This window comes from Xiphophorus maculatus, chromosome 15, assembly GCF_002775205.1.
Source record: "Xiphophorus maculatus strain JP 163 A chromosome 15, X_maculatus-5.0-male, whole genome shotgun sequence".
Taxonomy (NCBI): Eukaryota; Metazoa; Chordata; class Actinopteri; order Cyprinodontiformes; family Poeciliidae; genus Xiphophorus; species Xiphophorus maculatus.
This window is the reverse complement of record NC_036457.1, coordinates 14,414,618-14,438,642: the sequence shown is the minus strand read 5'-3', so window position 1 is coordinate 14,438,642 and position 24,025 is coordinate 14,414,618. Positions and strand designations below refer to the sequence as shown.

Here is a 24,025-nt window from a genome sequence, read left to right as displayed (position 1 = left end):
AATTGGAAACAAAGTGGTCAATTTTATATGAATCTGGGCTCAATCCACAACTGGAGTGCCCGCTGCAGGAGAAAAAAAACAAAACAAAACACAAGACTGTAGAGTGAAATTAGGTGTCATATACAGACGAGACACTCTAAAACGCTCAGCCGAGACAATTTCTAATTTAGAGGCAATCCCGGGCAATTTTTTGACAAGCCAAAAGAACTGTTCTTTATAGCTTTAATAGTGAACCCTTGAGGTTGTTTTTTTGGGGGGGGGGGGGGGGGGGGGGTTAAATGTAAAAAGGGGATGGATATGCAGTCTTTCCAGTCCAAAGAGGAGTCCCCAGTGAATCAGGGAGGTGACACACTTGATTCACCAGTTTATCATCAAGGTTCAGAGGGCCGTGCTCAGCAGCAGCTGCAAACCGATCCAAAAGAAGCATCTTTGCCCTGTCAATGTTTGTGTTTTGGAGAGTAAAAGAAGCCCACTGCTCCCCCGCAGAGCCGAGCTTCAGCCTCACCAAGTCAGCCAGCAGCAACTACAACAGGGGAGAACCTCTTTAGGCTGCCCTTCAAAGTAAAAGCTTCACTTTATCGGCTGTGGCTCCATGACGCAGGAGGACAGCCAGAAGAAAGGAGTCAAGCTAAATATTAGCTGAAGTTATACCTGCGTTAATTAAACAAGGGTAAAATTAGCATCGACAGCTAGCATGCAGCATTTATCTTGCTCGTTTGTTTTTTCACATCTTCAAGAAGGCTGCAGAAACCACATGATCGTCAGGAAATGTGAAGCCCAAACCTCAATTTGATCAAATATAAATTAGTACTGACTCTGAGGCTACGAAGGTGAGTTTTTAGTTTATCATTAATGTGGGTTGAACAAATTGTGGCTAATGACGCTCAAGTTTTTTTTTTTGCTGTTGGTGGGTTTTTGTGCGTTTGTAATTTTGGAGGTTAACAGGTTCACACAGCACAGAAACCACCTTTTGACCTTAACGTGAAAGCTTTGTCTGGATACTACAGTGTTTTGTTTTTGCACTTGTATGACTATGTTCTTTGATTAATTAATTAACTCTACTTATTTTAATCTGTTGGCATTTACCTCGCAGATTATTTAAATATGTATAATTTTAAAGCAACTCGTGCTGCATTATATTGACTAAGAACTCGGCGTAGCTTTAGGAACCTCGACTTGCTTCAGGTTAGCCATCCTGCAGATTCTTCCAAGATGAATGTTGAAATTTCCTACTTCCGACAAAACACACACAACGCGCCACTATTAAAAACAACCCCTTGTAAAAAAAACAAACAAAACTGAACCACGTCAAAGCAGCGAAAGAACAAGTTACTTGTTCTGCTGTGTGAAAAAGAAAAAAAAGAATAATAACGCTGTCACATTCGGCACCTTTATTTTGGAAATCCGCACCAGAACAGCAGCATGGAGGAGTGCTGTTTGACTTGACAGATGGCAGGCGGGAGACGCTCCTCACGGCTGTCTCTCTCGGTCCGTTGGTCCATCCCGGTTCCCATTGTCTCCCCCTCCCCAGTTCTTCAAGACAAATCCTGAGGCAAGAAACTGAACCCGGACGTCATTTGGCTCGGATCCGCTTTTGCGCGTCACGTCTGGAGACTTACTTTCGACCTGGAATTTAACAACGCGAAATTCTGCGCGAAATTCGGACACCAGTGTGTTTCTTTTTGTTGTTGATCTGCTTTTGTGTTTATTATTGTGGAAGTGTTTTTTTTTGTTTGTTTGTTTTTAATCAGAAAGAAGAAGGCTGGGGATAATCGGATGACGGTTCTCACCAAGAGGGAGAGAAAACTGGTTGTGGACCTGAAGGGGAGATGATCCTAAGGAAGGGGACTCATTAGACAGAAGAGCCACAGAAATCATCTTCCAGGAGGCTGACGTATATCAGGAGACCCTATCAACGCTTCCACTCTCCACTGCCTGTCTGGATAGAGTCAGGACATTTAGTGGAAAAACTCGTGTGGAAAGAAGACAGCGGTGTTTAGGAGAGGATGTTGCCGCTACGTGCCCGTCCCCTGAGATAAGAAGAGGAGAGGAGCCCGACTGTGCGTTGGGGAGGATTAAAGAAGAAGAAGAAAAAAAAAAAGATAGACAGATGCCAGAACCACTTTCACTTGTTTCCTCCACCTGGAAACATATTACCCTTACCAAAGCAGGCAATTGGGGCTTTTAATCGGATTATTGAGCGAGAGATCTGAGAGATCTGTGGGAATATATCCAGCCAGTTCCACCATCTGTCTGGTGCTGTCCAGGATTGTGCCAATTCAGCAGGGATAACGATGAGCTGAGCCCTGAACGGATTACCGGTTCAACTAGGTGAAGTCCGGAGGAGCCGAATGGACACAGCTGGAACATTTTCTCGTCAATGCAGTGGAGTTTTAATTGAGTTTACAATAGGAGAAGACCTGTTTGATTTTTCTCCACCTCCCCTGCTAAAGATGCTCATTGCCTGTCTCTTATTCAAGATAAATATCAACTTGTTGTCTTGAATTGTGCTAAACTATCCTAAAGGGCCTCTTTCCACACTCGATCCCTGACCTGTGTTTTAAGAAAAGGAGACCACTCATCAGCTTTTCATCTGGATGAAGTAGTCAGCCCTGATTGCTGTGAGCACCAGAGAGCACAGGGGCTGCGCTTTGCTTCTCCGAGGCCCTCAAGCAGTGCCTCCACCCGGGGCTGCCAGACAGCCAGACAGCCCCTCGCTGGAGGGGTGGGTGGAGGTGAAGGAGAGACTTTGGGAATTATCTAGAGTTTCTGGACTTCTGCATAGAAGGAGGAGGAGGAGGACATCATGGGGTGTTGCAGCGGCAGGTGCACCTTGGCCTTCATCTGTGGCATGCAGCTGGTAAGTGCCGAGATTACTATTGATCCTGTAACGGAGATGATCGATCAGGAGGGAGAAAAGCGGTTTTTTTTTCTTTCTTTTTTTTATCTTGTAAGAGCTTGACAAACAAATAAGCTGTCAAGTGGCAGGAGGATCCTAGACGTGGCAGGGAAGTGGGAGACAGGTGGGTGCATGGATTACTCAAAGGTTACAAATTCAGAAGGTAACAGGAGTGTAAAAGGTCACGTAATAGGAGGTGAAATAAATGAAAGGTGATCTCAAAAGCAGTGTGGGGAGGGGGATATTCTTTGCTGAGTTGCGAATGGGGGGCTGGGGAAGGAAAGGGGACAGGAGTGAAGCAGGAAAATATCCAACGCAAAGCATCACCAGCTGCTTATCTGCTCCTTGGTGTACCGCTCTTTCTCCTTTCACCATCTGGGTTGTCTGGAAGTGGTACCAGGGTGGGATGAAGGGGCAGGGCTGTTTGCATGCATCCCCACCCGAAAACTCTGGAAATGATAACAAAGAGCTCCTTCGTGGTTTGGCAGGGACATGCTGCTGTAATGCAGAGCACTTCATCAGTTTATGGGATTTTTCTCCTTTTTCTTGACAAATAAGATCAGATATAGACACATGGCTGTAAAAATATTTGACTTGAATACATTTATTTTCACTTAAGTTAAAGAATCCAGTGTTTATCAATAAGTCTTTTTTCACAAGTTTGCTTTAAAATGAAGGTCTATTTGAAGTTCCGATTAGTAATCTACAATTTTTTTTTTTTAGTATACATCTGACTCGGCACAGCAGCCTGTTTATTTAAGCCATTGGTCACCGGACTGGGCGAGGATCCGTATTTATCTCAACATGTGCAGCAGAGTAGGTTAATGATGGCAGTAAAGAAGGACAAAAACCACGAGAACAGCAGCCAAGTTTGTCAACTGGAGGAAAATCAAGTCTAAATAACCATTTGACACCAGATGCCAACTGGTTGTTTGGGAGTGATAGCAGAACAAAGCTTTTCCTCCATCATTACAAACTTAAACATGTGGAGTTTGTTGAATCTTACTGGGACTTTCACTGGAAGTGTGGGCTTTGGTTGAATGAGACTAAGATTAAGACAAAGATTGTTAGATTTGAATCTCTTGTAGGGTTTGGTTAATTATATACAGAAGCGCCTCATGCCCTGTAAAGTAGAGTTGCTGAACTGTAATACTGTTGGTCTCCTTCAAATGCCAAAACCTTCTTAGAGTGCTTGACGCCAGGGAGTTTTTGAAACATCAGGAGATTTGAAATAAAAATATATAGTGGTTTGTGCCAAAAAGAAAACAGAAAATGGAGTAAAGTGACAATGATACATGTAACCAAATCAACAAAGAAATACTTCATCTGACACAAAATCAACCTGTTCAATGGCCGCAGCATTCCCCAGAGCTAAATCCCATAGAACAGAGAGGAGCCAGTTCTCAGGATGGTTGATGGAGATTCTGCAAAGAGGGTTTAAGAATCTCTCTCCCTCTTTAGAAGATATTCTGCTGGCAACATTATTGACAATAGGGTTGCCAATAATCTATCACTGATTTTGTTCAAAACAATGATTTTTTTTAAGTTCTATTTTTGCATAAATGCACTTTTTTCAAAGGTTGAATTTCTCTAAAACTTATTCAGAGACGGATTATGCTTCTACAATAAATTGTGACTTTATTCTAATGCTTTTTTTAAAAATTACACATCTTTATGACAATAAACGTGGACCTGCGTCTAAATATTCGGTTGCTTTTTGATTTAAGAAAGGCACACACTCCCGTCTGCGCCGTGTCAGCTCTAACCCTAACCGCAGTCGCCCCACCTGCCAATCGCTTGCCAATCAACCAGTGTCGCCTCCCCCTTAAAGTTTGGAACGGACCCACTTTCGGCCTGACCTCGGGTATAAAACGCGGTCTTGCAAACAATTTCATGTTGAACTTTGACCACAGGTCTGTTGTTAGTTCTGTGCTGGTGGATCAGCAAACTGCTGCGTTTCGCACGTCTCCTGTTTGAACCGATGAACCGTAAAGTCAGACCCAGGCTCCTCCTGGGAAGGGTTAGATCTCACTAAGTGGGCACCCAGGACAGATGAGCTAATAGAGCAATAGTGTTTGCAGCAACATTTGGATGGAGCACGCCTGCTGTTTGTGCATTCATTCATTCATTCATTCATTCATTCATTCATCCATCCATCCATCCATTCCCTTTAACCACTGCTGGAGGGATGCTGAAGTGGGAGCGTGCTAAATATGTTGTAGCACAAGTGGTGCTGGGAGCAGACATTGCCCCACTTCAGGCCTATAAATAGTGTTATCAATTATTATTATTAGATGGCTCGGTTTCTAACGGATCTGAAATCAGCTCAAAGGCTCTCATGGAAAATCTTGAAAGTGATCACTAACTCCACAACCTCTAAATACCAGTGGAGCTCAAATCCATCACTATCATTAAGCAACAGACTTGAAGAAAATGCAGTAGTGCTCTGTCAAGTGTGCTCCCTCGCCTGAGAGCACATCTCAAACCGGAAAACATACGTGACGATGTTAAAAAATCTCTGTAAAGTTTTTTTTTGTGTTTTAAGAGTGTAGTTTCTTCTTTAAAATGGACAGCTTGTCCTGCTTTGTACAACAGATGCTAGTTGTTTCACATTCCAAAATAACAACCTAAGTATTTCTGAGTATGAGCATTTTGAAAATGTGTTGCTTTTTTGTTTTGCCAAGGTTATGGCAGAAAACAAGTATCTCTACAGTGCATTGTGTCTCTCTCTCTCTGTGTTTGTGTTTTCCACAGATTTTTTTCAAATAGCATCTGAAAAGTGGTATGTGTTATGCATTTGAATTGAGCTCTCCTGAGTAAATAATTTGCAGAAGCACCTTTAGCTGCAAATACAGCTGCAATCCTTTGGAGTGTCTCTCTCTCTCTCTCTATATATATATATATATATATATATATATATATATATATATAACCTGATTCAGAGTGGATGGAGAGCATCTGTGAACAGCAATTGTCAAATTTTAACACATATTAACAATTGAAATTAAGTTTGGACTTTGACTAGGCCATTCTAACACAACAAATCTCTTGGTTTTCAGGGCTGCTTTTCAAGGCTTACTGTCTGCCGTGTTTTCGATGTGTCACATCTCCAGCACATTTGATTTAAAGGAAGGATTTGAAGATCATGCAGTTCCATTCCTTTTCAAGTGGTACTTTGTTGGTAAAAATAAAAGCTAAAGTAAAAGTTGCTTTATATTAAGTATGGACTAGCTGCAGCTGTTTTCACACTGAATAGGAGTTAGAGAGATTCCATAAGTGCCTTCTTGCCCCATTCTAAGAAAGATACTGGAACATCACCTAATTCAAGATTTTATGTGCATGACCCATATTGTGAGAGAGCGCGCTTGGAAAAGACCCATTGTGCTGTGAAATAGCACAACGCCGGGCACATTGTGACTTGAAAGACCGCGACACAGCTGTGTCAGGGAACTTGTTTACATCAGAATGCTAATGATATTGCCTCATGCGGCGCACATACATGAAACACACCACTGTGCTGTAAATGGGGGTGCAGCGTCGGTGATATAATGGTAGCGCTCGCGCGTCTGCATCCGTGCTTGTGAATGAGATTCTGTCACAGAGATAGTCATTGTGTCTAATGCAGTGGAACTAATGCTGTCCCACAGTCAACAACATGTTTTGCTCTGTTAACTGTTGTAATAGCTAAGCCGGCTGATACAACCACTAGCTGAGCTCGAGGTCCAACGCTGCTGTATGTTTAGGTGCGTGGTTAGCGCCGTCGCGGCTTTCCTCGGCTAATCTTCAATATCTTTGCCCAAAACGCACAGTCCACTCTGTCCTTTGTTTTTAATCGGTGAGGGTCTTTTGAACAGGTGACCCAGGTAAGGAAAACAGGACAGTTCTGGTCAGAGTGTCTGAAGTACTAGAACTGATGGCCTATGTAACTTAACAGCACCTTTTCAACCTGCCTCATTAGCCAGGTTAATTGCTAAGACGCCATGACACTACAGCTGAACAGGGATCAGTGATATGCGTTTGGACATATATCTTCATGTGCAAAACGTTTTTAGTCTAACCAGCCAACTTTCTGCTTGATTCAGATTTATATGCAGTAAGCTTATTAATTATTTCTAACATTACAAAGGGATTTAATAGAGTTGCAGTTTGCTTTTCTGCAACATGCAACTGTTGGTCTTAATAATTGGTTGAAACCCTACAGAAACATACTTTGTCTTTATTTGTCTCAATATTTGTGTTTGAAATGCTGTAAGCATCTAAAACTAGAGCCTGAAATTATAATAGGTTGTCATCAATTATTCTGTTAGTCATTTTCAGTTACACTTTAGTAAATAATTTGAGGTAAACCTTTTGTCCTACACTATTATTGCCACTTTTGTAGAAATGTACACAGCAGCTTTCAATTAATTTCTTTTCTATGGACTTGCAACTTTTTTTATTTTATGTCCTTTATTTATTTATTTATTTTTTTTGCCCTTCATTGTGTAACAAAAGTTACACAATGAAGGTGCTTATTTTGTACCAATATTAAGACCACCGGAGACACGGCTCCTGTAATGAAAAATCAGCCTTTTAATTGACCATCAGAGAAAACTGCTAATAATGTGTTGGCATCACTCAGTGGTCTTTGGTCTGCTGCCGTCGCCTGACAGGTTGTCATTCTGCAAGGTGACTGCATTGGTTTGTTTGATCCAATTAACCGTGGCTGTCTGAGTCCATTCATTCACTTCAGCTACAAGCTGAGAGCCCTCCTAAAGGAAAAATATACTTTAAGAAAAGGATTGCAAAGAGTATAGTTTGATAATAATAAGACAATTCTCTTAAAAAAACAATTTGGATGAGGAGTTCAACAAGAGGACTGCCAATCAAACAATTATTGTTCAAGGTTTGTTTGTAAGAAACATAAAATCCTGAGGTCAATATTTTTAGAGGGATATCTTAAATTAGCAGCGTTTGCTTATTTTGTAATTATAAAGAAAGGACTGAATTTAAAAGTTTTTCCCAGGTAACTGTCGCTGCTGTCACTTTTGCCAGCGCACACAAAAATATGGGCTGCGTGTAGATATTGACAGAGTCCAGAGCAGGAACAAATGACAAAATTTATGTCATACTGGTTCTGAGGCTGAGAAGATAGCAAAATGGACAGCAAACCTGACTTGAAGATGAAACCTTGTTCTGTGGACGTAAATGAAAGAATCTGTACAATTTATCTTACATCCACTAACTTTTGAATCTGCTTCTCATAAAAGTTTGAAACAGCTAAGCGAATCGTCCAAAGGTTTCAAATCCCACCTCTAACATCTCTCCGTACAGTATTTCATACCTTGGATTTTTTTGTTCCCTGAAGACAGTTACCAATGACAAACAGTTTCCTCCTATCTAATAAGAAAAGACAACAAGGGAAAACTCGCTGCTCCAGCAGGCAAAAACATGTGCATTTTTAAACTTTGTTGTAAATCCTTGGACCTTTGATCTAGCAGTTGTGCCCAGGAATTTTGTTTAATTTTCAATTCAAAGTTAAACATTGTAAAGACCCAACAAGCAAAGCATAAAAATAAACCACGAGGACAACTTTAGGAAAAAATTAACTGTGTGTAAAAGAGATCTGTCAAAAATAAATTGCGATTAAAAACTGTTAGCTTAGTCTACTTAAGTTCAAAATATGAGTTTAGCAGAGAAGGCTGAAACCATGTTGCATATTATCGATCGGGCAGAAAGTTAGTTTTCCTTCTGCACAACTCACATCTCTGTCATATAAGCTGGTAGTAATACACTAATGGTAATATTACTAAGGGCCCACAAATCCCTGTACCAATAGTCCATTTGTCTACTTGGCAACAGCACAGAATGGATTCTTATAGGATGCTTTCAAATGAAGGTGGAAATTCTCACTGAAAAGCCTTTTTCGGTTGCACTATTCCTTTGGAAACTAAGTATATTTTACTTTTAAAAAAGTAATATTTTTGTAATATTTTATGTACTGTTTCTTTTGGGTTAATTGAAGAAAAAAATCTTGATTTATCGGGTCTAAATTCTACTTTAATAAAGAAACAAGACGCATGTGAGCCCTTTAAGCGCTCGTACAGTAACACCGTCAAGAACAAATCACGAAGTTATAAAACTGTGTAATCTGATAATTAACCCAAACTGTCCAGTGCCGAGACCAAAACCAAAGACAAAATCATAAAGATTAATGGATCTGAACAGAGCAAACAGACTGTAGCAGATCAGATGGTGTTTACACCGACACCTTTCCTCTCTCACATACACAGACATTCCTCAGCACTTGTGACTCACCGTCTGTGTCCGTGGTGGAGGTCCTCTTGGCTATATCGGTCCACATCTCCCACCAGCAGCTGTCACAAAAGCGATGACTCAATTGTCCAGTGGCTCAGCGGGGGGAATAATAATGTCATCAAACGTCTCAGGGGTGCATAACGTTGACACGGCTATAATTGTGTTGCATGTGTGCGTGTTAATGAAACGGTGTAAATAAAACGAAATTACAAGTTTGTAATTCAGTGTCTGGAGCATTTATAGTGGTATGATAAATTCTAATGCAATGTCAAAAGAGACAATTAATGTTCAGCATATAAAACTATGTAAATTAAGATGCTGTCACATGCTTGTTTGAGACAGTCATACCGAATTTGCCTGATAATGAATTTTATGTGTATGAATAACGTACAGTGTGATTATTGGACACAGGAAACTTAAATCCAGACACACAGAGTGGGCCACAGGCTATCTCAGATGCACTGTTTGTCTGTCAGTGGAAGTACATTCCTGTGACATTTCCACCACTGAGGGACATAATGAATAATTTACATCTTGGAAGTGACATGAATGCAGAAATGGCATCTCTCTGGTAGTGCTGATTGAAGAAACAGTGACTGTGCAAATCCTTCTAGAACCCAGAAATTGATCTAACGAAAGAGAAAACACAGATAGTGAAAAATAATCTCTCTTTTAAAAAAAAAATGGAATAGCCCAAACAATACAGGGGAACATCATTTTGCATCAGTTAGGAAAGGAAATAAGACTTCCTGTTGAGTTTGCTTCATTACCTCAGAAGTGATTTGGTACAGTTTAACTTTGTTATTGCAGCTTTTTACAAAAGGTCCCTCCACTCGGCTGAATTCAAACTCAACTCCCAGATAATTTTTATCGGAGCTACTCGGTCGCCTGTTATTTTGCGATCAGCATTCCTCTCATGCTGTTCACGTTATAAAGCGTATCCGCTTTAAGTGTGCTTGAGTCAAAAGCAAATGCAGCCCTCATCTATGTGTGGAGACTAGCATAATCTTTACTCTTCCCTCCTCATTGCAGCAATGTAAGGAGATAAAGAGGCTTTCCTATCTTTTATGTACGACACTGCATTCAACAAGGCCCTCGCACAATCTCAGCTCTGACTCTATAGATTTCCTGTCGCGTTCTCCTTTTCACAGCTCTAATTTGTCAACCTCTCTCCCCCCAGGTCTCAATCTTTTTATACGTGCCCACCTTTTGTGTCGGCGCCTTCCTGGCCGTTTTTATGTCTTTATTTATCTCCACCTCATCTGCTTTTCTTTACGAGGAATGCGGCTCCTCGACCAGTGACTTGACTGGCGGCTCGTTCAATGTGCTCAAAAAGAGTCTGTGCACAAAACAAGTTTCCTCTTGCTGGTGCTGATGAGGTGCATGTAGCTGGAGCGCTAGAGCGCAAACCTTTTAGATCCCTGACAGCTCCATTCCTATTCTCAAGGTTGCTGCTTCTGACAAAGGAATGTCGTGCTTTCCTGGCTTCCAGTTGTCAACAAAAAGCCGAATTCCTGATTTTATTTAAGATAGGACACTTTTTTTTGTTTATTCTTGAGTTTTAGGTTTTCCTCTTCCCCATTGGAAAACTTGCATAACCAATGAGAGTTTGGCTCTAAACTTTGCGGTGATATGTACACATGTATGTTAAAATTTAGTACATGTATAGAATATCCAAGAAAAGGAAAATATAAGCAAGTATGTTTGTCTTTTTTTGAATTAGAGAAGTAGGAAAAGCAGAAAACTTGAAAATTTCACTTATAAAATACAGGAATATTTCTAGAGTACATTAACCGTGCCACTTTTGTTGATCTTTTTTACATTTTAACGTGTATGAAATAATATATGTACTTGATTATATTTCAATGTATCAGACAACACAATTCCATTGAAAACCTCACATTCATGACTGAATTTAATTTGCTTTGTTTTGATTCCATTCAATTCAGATTAGTTCCTTTTAGTTAAATGCAGCTAAATTTAATTTGGTTAGTTTCATCATGATTTGATATTATGTTCAGCTCAGTTCAATGCAATTCATTTCCGTTCAATTCAGTTTAACTTGAATTTGATTTGGTTCAGTTCATTTTAGTTTAATTTAAATCAGTATGGTTTGATTTACTTCAAATCAAACTGAACTGGGATGTGTTCAGTTTTGTCCTAATTCGGTTTGATGCAATCCAACTTAGCTTGATTCAATTGAGTTCATTTTAATTTGCTCTGATTTTATTAAATCCAATTCGATTCACTTTAAGAAAAATTTCAAATTCAAGTTGTTTTTACACCAGTTCCATTGTCAGTTTGTTTTAATTCAGCAATTTCATCACAAAAAAAGCCTTTATGAAAAATGTTAAGAAAACTAAATTTTAATCAGAGCTGCGAAAGGTTATTTAAAATCTGTTGGGTCAACTCCATCCACTGAACAAACCTAAACAGAACTGAACTCAGTCAGTGTTTTGATAATGCTTCTAAGTCTGATATGATTATTTTAAAAAGCATTTATTAACTTGTATGCAGAGGCCATGTGGAGAAAGAAGAAAAATGAAGGACCCATGCTGCTTCCTTAAAAAACCCTTAACTTAACTCTGTGAAAATCTAATTATTTCTCACCAGTGCTAACAAAAACACACAGAGTCAGTGTCTCTTATCATAGTTATCTCACACCAGCAACACAGAAAGTGCTCAGTAGTATATTACACACATGCTGCCTGTTTGGCTAAAATGGACTTTGACCCCCTATTTTAAATTTGGACCAACCCATATGGCACAGATGGATAATGAAGGCACAAAAAGCCTGGGCTGAATAGGTCACATGAAAAGAGGTCTGAGTCATCTGAATCATATTGCAGCATTTCAATATTCAAAGTACACCCGATTACTTGGTTTGCGCAGTTATTTAAAGCTTTTGAAGCCTTAATGGAGCCTGTCTATACAATGCATTCTTAGCAACTGTATGCAAGGCTCTGAGAGACTATTAGAGTCTTATATTTGTTTCTTTACCTGCTTTATAGCTAGCAAGTAACCATTTCCAACATGATTTAGTATTTTTCCCCCCTCTATGTTCATTGTCATTTGTCTAAAGGGTTTATTTAGACACATCACGACTACTGCAAGCTTTCGTTGCTGAGCTCGTTTGCAGGTTTTTCTGAATACAGAGACGAACACTAAAGGTTTCAACTAGCCTGCCTCATTCCTTGTTACAACGCAGAGGTAATGTTGTTGCTGCACTAATTATTCCCACACATTTACATCTGCAGTGGCTAATCTCTCCCCAGATGGTAACTCTTCTATTAACTGTCAGCTTCTCTGAGAGATTTCAGGGCACAGTGCACGGCCACCGTCAGCTCAGACAATACATCACCTCTGCTCCGGCTAACAGATAGTTTTAATTACTTAGTTGGAACATCTGCTTCCTATACTTTTTAAAAAAATGCTTGCAGTCAATGAAACTAGTTCTCCTTTTCGTAGTTGTCAGTATTGATTTTGCTCTGTTGTGCTTCTTGCACCCACATATGCCTATTTATTTTATAGTTGCATACTTCACACAAATCAATGGCTAAATCGACAGTTTTCCATATCTGGAGCATTGGTGGACAAGCTCTTAGTCGAAACTGGTTAGTATCAGTAAAGATCTCTGCAGTTGTAAAGTTTCTTGATGATCTCAAAAGACCCAATATGTCTTTCTGCCCCATACCATACCATACCATACCATACCATACCATACCATACCATACCATACCATACCATACCATATGTGGTTACTTTAGACCAGGGCATCCTGCATGTTTTAGTTCTCTGCCTGGTTTAACGCACCCGGATCAAATGATGGCTCGTTAGAAGGCCTAGAAGAACACTGACATGCTGAAAAGGTTGTTACTACCACCAGGAAGAGAACTAAAACGTGCAGGTTGCCGGCCCTCGAGGATGGACTTTGGGCACCCCTGCTTTAGACAGATTTCCTTACTGTGCTGCACAATAATTGCCCCTTGTGAATATTAACTATGACTCATTGATTGATCCCCAAACAGCTCATTAAGTTCTCAATTTCAATTAGTACATTTAAACCTGGATAAAATCCTGCTGTTGGAACAAAATGCAGTCAGATATAATATTTATACCTTTATTTCTATCACCTGAAGACTAGATGTGTTCTAAAAATGAGCTCTCTCATGATCCGTCCTCGATGGATGTCTTGTGGCTGTACACACTCATATCCATGTTATCATCTGAGCGCCGAGACGCCGTCTTGGCTTGTATTATATTTAGATTCATTAATCACTGTGACAACGAAAGAATGTTACACCAAGCAATGCTCATGTTCCAGTAGCATTTATTGATTTTCATACACGTCTTCTTTCTGAAAAATCGTGAAAGAACTTTTAATTACATCTCTGTGCATTATAACAACCACAAAGCATCCATTTCAGAAGCTAATATAGGAACCGAAGAATACTTTATTATGAAATAGATCAAATGTGATGCTCATGTAAATTAATGGAATATTATGGTTTGTTTTATTTGCAGGCAGACTTGGCTTGCCTGGTCAGTACAGACTGCTTTTGGTTAGTTTGACAGGAAAATCAGCAGCCTTATTAAGGACGTACTAAACAGCAACATTATGCAAAATTAGCACACTGCAACGTGCTAAGTTTAGCAAGGAGCGGACTCAGTTGATTTATCCAGTTAATATTGGAACTTAGCATCCAAATAATTGGAAAGACTATGAGCAGCTGATAAGAATGCCAATTTTGTTGCTGGTATGTAGGTATTTAAGTCTCTTCATTTTATGGTTTCTAGTTAGATGTGATTCAGAGGATCCAACAGGAAAACTGGATTCCAGACCGAAATGAGACCATCCCATTTTCTGTTTCGGTACAGTGAGCAACAACTTTGAGGAGAGGCTGATTAATGTTTAAAGACTCATGCAGCTGATGGCTGATGTTCCAAGAAGATATTTTTTTACACTCAACACAGTGGATCCCCGGTATTTGTGGTAGTACAACCACCTTCATTTGGCCACTTTTTAGCAAAGACACTTTGCATATGTCTGCAGTTTAATCATCTTTATCGCAGATCATTTAACTGAACCACCAACACATTGAAACCAGAGAGTTTTATTTATTTATTTTTCATTTAACAGAGGTTACACCTCATGACACAAAGTTGACATTAGTTACGTTGCTTCTAAAGGACTTGTCAGCACCAGCTACAGTGCAGAGCTTCACTTTCCCTTTTTCTTTGGTATAAATATGAAATACCCCCTTCCATATGTTTTAAAGATAATATGTTACTTTTGGGGGACATGGTTGCAACTCTTGTAAATACATATAAAGCCTTCCAGAAATGTTACAAATCTGTGATTATGTATCAGCTGGCACTGTCATTTCAAAGCCGCCTGTAAACCCTGGAAGAGTGGAATCAGTAGAAAGGAAAACCTTTTTGTTCCACACTGAAAAGCTGACTCAATCTATATTCTTCTGCAGCTCAATGAAGGCTTTAAATGTGATCCCTTACTACACAGTTGAATTATTTGTTTTATAGAGTCAGTGATCCTGACATGAATATTGTTAAATCACTTTCACAGCATAGACTATGGTTGTGCTTGTAGAACCATCCATTATGTCATTTTATGAATGTAAATGATTCTATGACTTTGAGGATATATTTTCAGTCAGTTTTGGAAGTATCTGCTTAAAAACTAATGTAATAAAAAAATGTACCAAGTTTCACACAGTGTATTTTCACTCTTTACACATTTTATATTTTAAGATATAGTCAGATTTATTTTAAATTACATCTTTCCAAAATAATCTATAATGACAAATTGAAACAAGTGTTTAGCCGTTTTTGCAAATTAGATGAAAAAGTCAGCATTTAACTAACCAGGTATTTAAGTAATAACACCCTTTGCTATGACACTTAAAAATTTGTTCAGTGTGATTTCCACTTATCCTGAAGAACCTTCTGCACCTCGATTGAAGCCAGTCTGTTGTACATTTATGATTTAGAATGGATCAAGCTTATCTGTACGGCGTCTCACTTTAAGCAGAGCATATCAGAGAAGATACTATGCAATGAATTCAAAAGAGCTGCCTGTAGGCCTTTGAGGCCAGATTGTGTATCAAAGGGAAAGATGCAAAAAAAAAAAGATTTGACAGCACTGAGGATCCCCTCAGGTTTCCTTTGTATGGAAACAGAAAGAGTTGGACTCTCTGAATAATCATGGGTAACGATCCTGGTCACAAAAGTGACCAAGAACCCGACAGGGGTTCAGGCAGTGCTGCAGTGTTTCAGTGTGGGGATAGGGAAACCATCCATGAGGTCACGCATGGCAACTGCCTTCCAGCAATTAGTCCTTTATGATAGTGTCTAGTCTGACATGTTTCGGCTTAAATTTAGCCAAAACAGAGGCTTTCAGAGAATGAGAAACGACATACTGTGAACTGATGAAACCAAAATAGAACTTTTTGTTCCTAAATCCAAGCATCATCACCTGGCTAACAACAGGACTGAGCTGGAGAGAATGTGCAAAGAGGAATGGGAGAAAAAGTTAAACATTGTTAAAACTTTCTGAATCCAGTGTAGCCTCAATTTGTGAAGTGAGGTTTTTATTCATCATTTATTTCCTACATTACTTTGTAAAAGACAAAATTAACAAAAAATGAATGACAAAAAATAGCATTTTCTGAGGTTGTACAGTAATATTCAATACACTCAGGCCTCATTCCAAGGAGGCTCATTAAAGTCATTTACTTTAAGTCTCATTAAGTCAGACTTAAAGTAACCTTTTGAAAAACACGTCTGAGGCAGGCGTTTTCATTAAGCCCACATTTCTGAATGAAAACGTTTTGAATTGCTCTGATGAAATATTCTAATCTTAACTGTTGTGTTTTCATTAGCTGTCAGCGTAACATTATACCTAATACGGGCTTGAAAATATCAGTAAATGTATATTAATCTACAGTATGTTTAACTTAACTTCTGAAATGAGCTTCAGAAATAAATGTCTCAATAAAATGCATGAATGTGACTAGTTTTCTGTATTTTTTGTTTTATGTAAAGTGATTAGCTGCTCTCATCACTCATCATGGCTCAGCTGAGCACGGCAGCTCAGTGTAGAATGTGTCCTAACGATCGCAGTGCGTGGAGCAACGTCAGCCAGGGTCAACCGTCACGCACACGAGTCTTCAACACAGGCTGACAAATTGCTGAAAGTGTTGATGCAGGGTGCATATAAATTTGACATGGGAGTGACAGTGCTGAGCTTTTGTGTATTATTCACATGGAGAATAGAGAAGATATGAGACGTTCTTCTCCCGATTGGCTTGTTTAGTCCTTTCTTACTGATATATTTTTGATTTCTGCCTCCCCTTGTTTTTTTGTTTTCCTGAAGACCACTACTTGAAAGAGAATAACTAAAAGAGGTCAATTAACAGAATATATCAGATAAGTGGGTAACACTTTATTTGCCAGGTTGTGAATAAGGCTGTCATGACACCGTCATAAACATGACATAACAACCTGTCATGAACATGAGTAAGTCTTCATGAATATTTATGACTGATGTCATAAAGTGTCATTCGGTAAATCATGACACTTTTAGTACATAGTTGACATTATTTAAAATGTATTTGTTATGGCAACTTGACATTAACCAAGAAATCATGACCTGACATAAATTTGTTATAAAAGTATTACTGATTAAACTTTAGCTTTAATAACATAAAGCTACATCATTTTTAAAGTTTAATCAGTAATACTTTTTTAGCTACAGGATTTTGACATCAAGGTGATACAAATGCAGGAGGAAACACTGCAAGTTGCTCCCGAAACCACATTTCCTGCTTGCTGCCTCATCTATAAGTGTTAACAGTGTTTCCTGTTTGTGACGCTCAACCTTTACTGTGTATCTCATGGTGGCCCCCTGCTCCGCCATTATGACCAGTAACTTCCTGTGAGTCAGCCCATGACACAATAAAGCACTTCTCAAAAAAGCCTGATTAAAAAGCATTAAATACATAAAACTTAGATTCACATGAGCGCTGGGTCAACAGATTATTACGAAAAGGTACATTTTAATTTTTTTAATAAAAGAATTTACAAAGGGAAACATCCAATATAGATTTCTCATCGTCAGTGGTATATTTCAATTATTTCTGCTTATGTGCTTAGATAAGATGCTTATGCTGTCTCTGTTTTAGGAATGACATGACACAAAAACTATGACAGATGTAGTTGATGTCCAAATAAATAAATAAATTTATTGTACATGTTTTCAATTTTATGAGAACATGTACTTTGAGTTTCCATTAGCTGTAGACTTAATCCTCTAAAGTGTCATAGATAAATTCTTGAAATATATCTATTTATGTTTAGTGAGTCTATATGGCAGTTTCCCCTTATAGCTTTTAAATACTGAAACAAATTAAATTTATTGAAATGTACCTGTGATGAAATATTCTTTTTCCACAAAATTCAAAGGGAAATACATTGTGTCAAATATTTTATTTTAATTTCCAAATATTTTATAAACAACAAATAAATCACATTATTATTATTATTATTATTATTATTATTATTATTATTATTATTATTATTATTATTATTATTATTATTAATAATAATAACAATAATAATAATAATATTGTTATTATTATTATTATTATTATTATTATTATTATTATTATTATTATTATTATCTATCCATCCATTTTCTGTACACCCTGGTCCCTAGTGGGGTTGGGAGGTGCTGGTGTCTATCTCCAGCGAACGTTTCGGGCGAGAGGCGGGGTTCATCCTGGACAGGTCGCCAGTCTGTCGCAGGGCAACACAGAAGCAGACAGGACACACAGGACAAACAACCATACACACTCACACCTAGTGAAAATTTAGAAAGACGTATTAACCTAACAGTCATGCTTTTGGACAGTGGGAGGAAGCCGGAGTACCCGGAGAGAACCCATGCGTGCACAGAGAGAACATGCAAACTGATATCTTCGTGGCGCGGTCCATGCTAGCGAAATTAAGTTAATATGTTAACTTAAGTTCGGAAGCAGGGCCACGTCCAGACCACACCTCTAATTATAATATAATTAGATAAATACATATTATGTATTTATCTAATTTCATCCCTTTGTCCCATCCATCCATTTTCTTACACCCTTATCCCATTGAGATCTGTGCTGGTGCCCATCTCCAGTGGTCAACTAGTGAGAGGCAGGGTACACCCTGGACAGGTCGCCAGTCCATCACAGAGACAAACAATCATATACACACAAACGCAGACCTAAGGAGAATTTAGAGAGACCAATTAACCTGAACACATTTCATGTTTTTGGACTGTGGGAGGAAGCCAGAGCACCCGGAGAGAACCCACGCCTGCACAGGGAGAACATGCAAACTCCATGCAGAAAAAAGGCCTGGAATTGAACCTAGGACCTTCTTCCTGCAAGGCAACAGTGCTACCAACTGCGCCACTGTGCATCATGCCTTCTTTAATAAATCTTTAAACTTATATCTTTGCGGTGTGGTCTGTGCTTGTGAAAGTCAACATGTTACCCCCACACTAAGTCTTCACTTCTTCACCTCCCTTGATCCCCTCATTTCCCCATCCTTTCATCCCTTCTTCAATAAATCTTTAAACGTCAATCTTTATGAGGTAGTCCTTGCAAGTGGATTGCAAATCTTCATCCATCCATACATCCATCCATTATGGTGAGAAGCTTCATGATCTTGGCCCCTAGCATAAACAAGCGTTACTCATTTTCTTCAGCAGGCTGCTTTCTCTTCCATTTTTCCGGTTTCTTCAAACCCAGAGCATGTCGAAGCTTTTTCAGTAAAGGCTTCTTTACCGGGAGGGGAGCCATTGCTTCAGCAACTATCTCCTGATCCTTCCGTTTTAGCTCCTCAGAGAGCTCATAATTGCGCGAACGTTGGCGCTCAATTTCAGCTGTTGACGCATCCAGCTCTTTCCTGTATTTGACTTCATTTAAAAAGAGGTTGCGTTTAACTTCATCCAGTTCCTTCTGTAGTATGTTCTTCTCGGCGTGGAGGAATTTGGCTCTCTTTCCGTTACGTATCTCGACCTCTGCGTGACGATATCTTTCATCCCTGTGCTCCTGCTCCATTGTTTCTATTTCTTTTCTAAGGGCTAAAATTTCAACTTCAAACTTCTGGACAATTTCTAGACTTGCGTCTTTGGCTTGGTCCAGCTCTTTCTGGATGCATCTCTGTGCCTCTAGGGAATCGTCGTGCACTGCAGCCATTTTTTGACAAAGAGTTGCATTCTCAGCTTGCAACTCTGAGTAAAGCATTTGGTTGATTTTCACTATCTCAGCATGAGATTCTCTGTCGTCTTTCAGCTCCCTCTCCAGTGAACATATCCGTTTCTTATGAGTTAAAACATCCATTTCAAATTTCTTTGTCATTTCCCGGTTTGCCTCTTTGACTTTGTCCAGCTCTTCCTGGATGCATCTCTGTGTCTCTAGGGAATCGTCTTGCACTGCAGCCATTTTTTGACAAAGAGTTGCATTCTCAGCTTGCAACTCTGAGTAAAGCATTTGGTTGATTTTCACTATCTCAGCATGAGATTCTCTGTCGTCTTTCAGCTCCCTCTCCAGTGAACATATCTGTTTCTTATGAGTTAAAATATCCATTTCAAATTTCTTTGTCATTTCCTGGTTTGCCTCTTTGACTTTGTCCAGCTTGCTCTGGAGACATGTCTTCAGTTCTGTACTCTGTCCTGTGTTTCCATCTTTCATCATCTTAAAAAACCTCTTGTTCGTATTTGTTCGAGAGTTAGCTGTTCTTTCTATGTCCAGCTCTTCCTGTAAAGTTGCCACCTGTTCTGACAGATTAAAAATGTCAGTTTCTAGCTTAGCAAGGACTTCCTGATATAAGGCCGTACTTTCCTGCATTTCTCGCTGTAAAAGTGCCTCTTTTTCTTGAGAAGATTGTAGCTGATATTGGAGGGCTTTATTTTCCACGAGGAGCTCAGAAAACACAATGTCCTCACTGGCATTGGATCCTTGTTTTGCTTCACGGCACACGCCAACGTCGTTTTCACTAAACTCGCATTTTTTTAGTTTGAGTTTCGCGTCATTCAGTTCGTTTTCCAAGTTGTTTGCTCTTTGGTGTTCCTCTTTGAATCTGGCTCTTTCTGAATTCAAGAGCATCTTTAGCCTGTTAATTTCCTTTTCAAAGGAATCACCGCTTTGGGTATCTTTGCCTTGGATCCAGGCATCCTGACTATGCTTGTTTTTCCATCCGTCTTCCTGGCATTGAATCTCCTCTTCGAAGAATTCCTTCGTCTCAGTCTCCATTTTTCTCAAAAACTGTCTCAAAAATTATCCAAACAGGGTTTTCTGTAGAAGCAGTCGCCACTGGACCTTGTGCTTTCTGACAAGCACAAGAACTAATCACTGAACTTCAAGTGAAGTTCTGTGGTGACATCACAACATGTCTTGTGACATCATAGGATTGTCCAGGCTATGGTAACCTTTGACAGTGTTCTAGAATTCTGCACCTTGTTTATTTTTAAAAAATGAACGTGTAATGAGGAGATCTTCATTATTCTATTCATTTATTTTTACTTAAATCACTGTATAGCACTTTCAAAAGCACTTTTTTGCACTTTATTAACAAGCACTTTATTTAGCACTGCACTTTAAGCATAGATTTGCACATAAATAACAATTTGCACACAAGAAGTCTTAATTGTATTTATTGAGCATGTTTAGTGACTAGCATGTAGCCTTTTGTTCTGGGCTCTGCACAGCTGCTCCTCATTGAGAGGTGAGGTGGTTGCCTGTGAAGGGAGGATAATTGTTACTCAGAGCAATGAGCTACTGGTGGGTAAAACTGAGCAAATGTTTGTGCGTAATCTGGATTTCTAATATGAAGTGACTCACCTGTCTTTTCTGTGTCCTCTCCAGGGTGTTTGGACAAATACCGCCCCAGGGGTCCAGACACCACATATAGTTTCCGGGAGAGGCCATTGAAAAGTGTGTGTGGGGGGGAGGAGATTGTTTATGGGTTTATCATTATGGTGTACTGTAATGATAAAACATAAAATATTTATAAAAAGTGGAAATATTTGTATTTAGTAAAAGGTATTTTATTTAAATAGGTGGAGATTGATGAATTGAGACTCCCCTGTGAATTAAAGGTGGTTTGGTCGGTCACAGCTGGGACTATTTAAGGCTGCAGTTTCACCTGTGAAGTGTTGTTGATGCTGTGTGAAGAATAAACTACTGCTGTTTCCACCTGACTGCCTCAGCTTTTCGTCCTCACTGTAAAATCCAACCGCAAAACGCCGCCTTGTTACAGAATGAAAATGAATTAAGAGTTCCAACCATATTTTATACAAATAATGAAATGAAATGAAATCATCCAAAGTTTCTGTACTTTCTGTGCTTTGTATTCAAGAATATGATCTGATAACATTACCTTGAGTTGATTTTTATTTTTTACACTTTTATATCCTCATTATAAAGTAATTACTAACAGTCTGGTCTCGCTGAGAAGCAGCAGTCCTGCTCACCTCCCTCTGCCCACCCTGGACATTTTGAGCCGGGACGTATTTACTTTCGGGAGGACGTGATTTTTCACACAGGTGCTTCATCTGCTTGCCAGTGCGACTATTTGGGGAAGATAAGCTGCGCCTCTTCACTCCTGAGCCGTTTTATGTTTCTTCCTTCAGCATCCTCACTGGTTGACGCGCAGTTTTAGTCTGTGCAGCCAAAAAGAAAAAAGAGGAAACAAATTGCTACTTCTGCCTGCGAGTTTGTGAATAACTCTTGAGATTTTTAGGGCACCTTTTCCAAAGCAAAAAGATATTAGACAGACAAGGGCTGAAAAAGATGCTTTATTGTTCTAACCAAATAGTTCACTCCTTGTTCTTTGGATGCCTTGCTTTTCTTGCCGTGACCTCTGTTGTGAACGCAGAAGGTAAGAGAATATTTCAAACTTTTATTGCTAATGGAGTCATATTTTGGAGACTTTTTAAGGTAGTTTTCAAAACATCGTTTTAGGTGCATGCCAAAACATGCAGTGACAAAAATAATCCAAGACATTTAAAATGGAATAGTTTTACTCATGACATTGAGGTGAAATTGCATAAATGTTACCCCAAAGGACCTCTAAGTTATTTCATTGATCAAATTTCAAAATGACAGAACAGGTTAAAATATAACTAGTATTAAAGATATAACTTGCTGTTTTCTCTTTTGCAGTAGAATCACAATTAAGAACCCTTGTTTCTTTTATAATGTAATCTTGTGGTAAAAAATAACAGAAAAGAAAGCTTGGTTTTTAGCTAATGTATGAAATATGACTGAAATAATACTGATAATAACGCTTTTAAAATATAATCTAAGAAGGTGGCATATAAATTTTTAAAAAAGCGTTTGTGAAAGCACAGTTAGCTAGAACTGTCACTAAACTAGATAAAACTTAAGTTCTTGATCCACTCACCTTTCTTAATCAACAATCTTTAAAACTTTTGCTAGGCTATTTTGTTTATAATGCAACCCATACATAATGTGAAAAATGTTTACTCTGTTGACACCTTGAATAAATATGCAATGCACTTTTCAAGTAGTAATTTTATTTCTTAAGCTAAAAAATAACCCAACCTGGCTGTCCAATAAAATATAGCTGCCCTTCATGTTAAAGGAATTAATTTTTCACTTTTTATTTGAAAAAAAAACAAAAAAAAAAACTAGGCACTTTAACTGAGGTTGTAAATGAATAGTTTTAATGAATCTTTATCACCCTTCAAATCCTGTTAAAAAGATTAAAACCTCATGCAAAAAATGTTTTTTGTTGGTCCAGAAATTACTATTCTAAAAAAAAGTATTAAAACGATGATTAGAAACATGTAAACAGAAGCATTTTTGCGAACATCTCTTGACAGATTCAGAGCTAAACACTACATCTCCTTCTCAGTGTTAAAAGCTGAGGAGTACCAAACAATTAAGAGTGTGAATCCTGTCCTTATTTTTATACGTCAAACTTACTGGATGGAATAGCTAGTGCATGATACAGTGGGCGGTAGTGTAAAAAAGGCCAAATGCCTGCATTAACTGGAGGCTAAAAGATGAGGTAACTTTAGTAATGCAGAAAAAGATGCAATCTTAAAACCTACAGCGTACCTATAAAACCTGAAAAAATCGATTGAGACAGCAAAATGGAATATGTAGAAAAAACAGTCCAAGATGCTCGAAGGTACTGTGACTTTGTGTGATCTAGATTTTGTAAATGTCTTTTTCAGAGGTTTTATCATATATCCAGCGTATATCATCCAGGACTATGTATGGTATAACAATCAGACAAAAAGAGATGTTACATATACGTTTAGGAAAACTAACACTTACATTGTTTGTTTCCACAAATTTCTCAGACGCAATTTGTAATAAATGTAAAATATTTCCAATCTAAATTTGACTAGTCAGAAATGCTTTAAAAATGTCCTCTGTGTTTTTACAAATAAAATGAAGCTTTCATAAATTTTAAAGTGCGTTTAAGAATCTACAGTATGTTCATTGTGAAATTATCCAGATTGGGTAAAGATAAAATGCAGTCCAGGTTAATTAAAAACCACAATTGGCGTTTTGTTTTGCGCCAACAAGAAACTCCAGAAGCAGATGCTATTTTTTGAACTATAAGGCTGGCCAGTCGTGGTACTTCACCTACAAGTCCTTCATTTCTTGTGGCCTTTTCTTTCTTCTACCCAAAACTCTGAAATCTAAATAATTTTTTGGAACCAAATCAATGTTTTTATAACTGAGTGAAATTTTTATTATGGTGCAGTTGATTTGTCTCGGAAGC

General features: G+C 38.7%; 1 protein-coding gene across 1 annotated transcript in view; it reads left to right on the top strand.

The window, feature by feature from the left end:
* Positions 1 to 1,441: 1,441 nt before the first annotated feature.
* The window catches only part of nkain2 (sodium/potassium transporting ATPase interacting 2), a 104,630-nt gene continuing 82,046 nt past the window's right edge, over positions 1,442 to 24,025 (top strand). Inside the window, exon 1 of the mRNA XM_023347989.1 lies at positions 1,442 to 2,860. Within this exon, the coding sequence (XP_023203757.1) occupies positions 2,807 to 2,860 (54 nt within the window). The 5' untranslated portion in view covers positions 1,442 to 2,806. The remainder of the gene's footprint in view (positions 2,861 to 24,025) is intronic.